We start from the raw sequence: 1,405 nt of genomic DNA, 5'->3' as shown, positions 1-1,405 counted from the left end.
CTGCAGAGAGCCAGCGCCGCCGCCTAACCTCAGTCCACACAGCCCCCCAGACAGCAGCTGAAAAGGCCCCACAGCATGAACGCAATTTCAGGCTTAGGGGGTCTTCTCGAGATGAAGGTTTGATCAGGGGGATCCCCTGGAGGAGCAAATGGCCACAGTCCACAGAGCTGCACAGAGTCAGACACGATTGAAGCAGCAGAGCAAACGCATTCGCGTGACGTGAAGCCAACTTCGGGCTCAGGCTTTTCTCCTTTTCGTTTTGGGAGCAGTGACGGGGGGCAAGAGTGAGCCGTACACACGGAGCTGTGGCCTCCCTGCAGGTCATGGACACGGACACACCGTCTCCCCCAGGAGCACGCCTGTCCCGGCCGAGCGGCCAGCTGTCTGCACTTGGGGCCAGACGCGCTGGCGGAGGTGGATCTATCAGCTCTACTGAAAACTCACTTGAAGACGAGGTGTGACATGTTGCCAAATGCACGTATTTTTATTATGACTGAGGAAACGCAATCACAGGTTGACCACCAAGTTGCTTTATCCGTAAAAATAGTGCCAAGGAGGAAATACAAAACCAGCAGCACAAATTCACAAGTGGCCTGTCCTGGGCTAAGCGGCGGCCACATCGGGCCTCAGGGGGATCCACAGGCCGGGGTTCCAGGACGCTGGGCGCACTGTTCCCTGCAGCTCTCTCCCGGTAGCTCTCTCCCGGCCTCCCAGTGGGAAGGGCGCTTTCCCAAAGCTGAAGCTGTGTGCAGCGCTCCATGGGGTACGTTCGAGCCCACGGAGGACAGGAGGCCACCTCCGCCCAGCCGTCCACGTGCACCATCAGGGGCGCCCACACCTCCCCAACCCCGCCGCGGCCTCTGCGTCCTCTCAGGGTGCTGGGGGCACCCCCACAGCCTGCTTCCTCTTGGCTCCCGGACGACTGATGGGGAGTTGCCTCCCCTGTCTGCAGGCCACACACACCCCCCGGCTTCGGGCAGCAGCGGCTCCCTGACCGCCCTCCCGGCTTCATGAGGATGAGCTGTAGGAGCTGCAAGGGCCCCGTCCACCCAGTCCCGGGTGACCACAAGGCTGGCACCCCTGCCCGCCCCCCGCCCCAAGCGAAGCCTCCCCAGCGCTTGCTCTCCGGGGAAAAAAACAGGCCAGGAGCAGCCAGCAGTTCCCTCCTGCCCTTGGGCCTCACACTGGAATCACGGCAGAAGCAGGCGCAGGCATCTGAAAGCGAACGCGTGTTTAGGGACGACACGGAAAGCTTGGTTGGGGGACACCCAGGGCCGCGGGCCGCTGGCCGAGGGGGCCGGGCGGGGGCCCTAGGCCGCGTGGTGGTGGGGACACCCAGGGCCGCTGGCCGAGCGGGGCCGGGCGGGGGCCCTAGGCCGCATGGTGGTGGGGACACCAGATCGGA

The 1,405-nt window shown here is 64.0% G+C and overlaps 1 protein-coding gene across 1 annotated transcript in view; it reads right to left on the bottom strand.

The window, feature by feature from the left end:
* Positions 1–603: 603 nt before the first annotated feature.
* Positions 604–1,405, bottom strand: part of NKD2 (naked cuticle homolog 2 (Drosophila)) — a 7,048-nt gene continuing 6,246 nt past the window's right edge. The window contains exon 5 of the mRNA XM_010857132.1: positions 604–742. Coding sequence (XP_010855434.1) covers positions 604–742 — 139 coding nt within the window. The remainder of the gene's footprint in view (positions 743–1,405) is intronic.

This window comes from Bison bison, unplaced genomic scaffold, assembly GCF_000754665.1.
Source record: "Bison bison bison isolate TAMUID 2011002044 unplaced genomic scaffold, Bison_UMD1.0 scf7180017864377, whole genome shotgun sequence".
In the NCBI taxonomy this organism is placed as follows: domain Eukaryota; kingdom Metazoa; phylum Chordata; class Mammalia; order Artiodactyla; family Bovidae; genus Bison; species Bison bison.
This window is presented reverse-complemented; position numbering and strand designations above follow the sequence as displayed.